The 1,569-nt window shown below is 40.9% G+C and overlaps 1 protein-coding gene across 1 annotated transcript; it reads left to right on the top strand.

Moving 5' to 3' along the window:
• The first annotated feature begins 335 nt into the window (after nt 1-335).
• LOC143219639 (uncharacterized) lies at nt 336-1,350 on the top strand. Its single transcript, XM_076445542.1, has 2 exons — nt 336-767; nt 976-1,350. Exons 1-2 carry the CDS (start codon nt 336-338, stop codon nt 1,348-1,350), a joined length of 807 nt encoding a protein of 268 aa, XP_076301657.1.
• Nucleotides 1,351-1,569: the final 219 nt, after the last annotated feature.

Below are 1,569 nucleotides of genomic sequence, written 5' to 3'. Positions count from 1 at the left end.
TGGCCACCTACAGGCCTGACCCCTTCGCGGCTTTGTTCACGGGCTTGCTCAGAAGAGGGAAAATGCCAAGGGATTGGAAAAGGGCCAGAACGGTTCTCCTTAGGAAACCAGGGAAAGACCCCTCGCTGATCGCCGCATACAGACCTATCTGTATTCTAAATGCTATTGCAAAATTATTTGAATATGTCCTAAAAGGTAGATTCACCGAATTCATGGGAGAACAACCATTTGATAAGGAACTATTCGGATTCACCAAGGGTAAATCGACAATACACGCAATGGACAAGGTGAAAGGAGATATTTAAAGATGTATTAAAAAACAGAGGTATTCAACAATGGTGGCACTTGATATCAAGAATGCTTTTAATTCATTAAGATGGAAAACCATCTCTACGGAACTAGAAAGGAGGAATACCCCAGAATACCTTGTCAGGATAACAAAGGATTATTTTAGGGACAGAGAGATCGCCTATAGCACGATATGCCATGAGATTACGCTGAAAGCTGAGATGGGGGTCCCACAGGGTTTTGTTCTGTACTACTTTCATCACTTAGACAAAACGGAAGAGAAAGTCAATAAAGTGCAAGGAGAACTCGCTCGACTAATGGCAAACGACGGAGGTCCAACCTACGCAGGACGTCGACTGTACTATAACATAACGGAATCAATAACTTGTTACGGCGGACCAATGTGGCCAGAGAAAGCACTTAAATTCAATAGAAACTGCAAAAAGATAGCAAGAATACAACGAGCAGGTCTGAACAGAGTAGCCTATGCGTACAGATCGGTCGGAAGATATCCGCTTTGTGCTATAACGGGATACCTCCCCCTCGAGTATACCCTAGCTAATCAAAAACCATTATACGAAGCATCAAAGAAATTCCAGTTAGAGGAAAATAGACCAGTTAGAGGATACCAAAAAAAACATTGATACACTTACCTGGAGGAAATGGCACGATCATTGGCAACAACAGAGCACAGGCGTATGGACCAAACGGTTGATCCCGGATCCAGTCATATGGAAAAATAGAAAATACGGGTCATTAAATTTCAGACTTACTCAATGTCTAACTGGACATGGAGTGTTCAAAGCATACCTGTTTAGGATCAAAAAAGCCAATAACGATAAATGTTGGTGGTGCGATGAGAGAGATGACGCAGAACACACAGTTTTCAGGTGCGAGAAATGGGAACCTCAAAGAATGCATCTCCAGATCGATCTAGACCAAGACCTCACAGTGGACACTTTCTCCGAGTGTATCCTAAAAAATAAAGATAACTGGAATAAGATTAACACCTTCATCAATAAAATTATCGATGAGAAAGAGAAGTACGAAAGGGAACTATAAAAAGAGAAAAAAGATAAATAAATACTGAAAGAACAAATATTAGTATTAGTATACAAACCTGAGAATACTAAGGAAACCTGAGAGAAACTAGAATTATGGAAGAACATAATTATTATTATTATTATACTTTGTCACGTCGCTTTCTTAACTTTTCGTATGGATGGTCGAACGATGAATAGCGACACCGAGAATTTACAGGCGAGACGCCGGGCCACGCTC

This window comes from Lasioglossum baleicum, unplaced genomic scaffold (assembly GCF_051020765.1).
Source record: "Lasioglossum baleicum unplaced genomic scaffold, iyLasBale1 scaffold0057, whole genome shotgun sequence".
Classification (NCBI taxonomy): domain Eukaryota; kingdom Metazoa; phylum Arthropoda; class Insecta; order Hymenoptera; family Halictidae; genus Lasioglossum; species Lasioglossum baleicum.
The sequence above is the reverse complement of the archived record's forward strand: the minus strand, read 5'-3'. Positions and strand labels throughout refer to the sequence as shown.

Bases quoted from the DNA above. Each gene is read 5' to 3' on its own strand.
- LOC143219639 (XM_076445542.1), top strand. From the start codon at position 336: ATGGTGGCACTTGATATCAAGAATGCTTTTAATTCATTAAGATGGAAA. The intron at 768-975 runs GTAGCCTATGCG...TGGCAACAACAG, and splicing joins AACGAGCAGGTCTGAACAGA to AGCACAGGCGTATGGACCAA.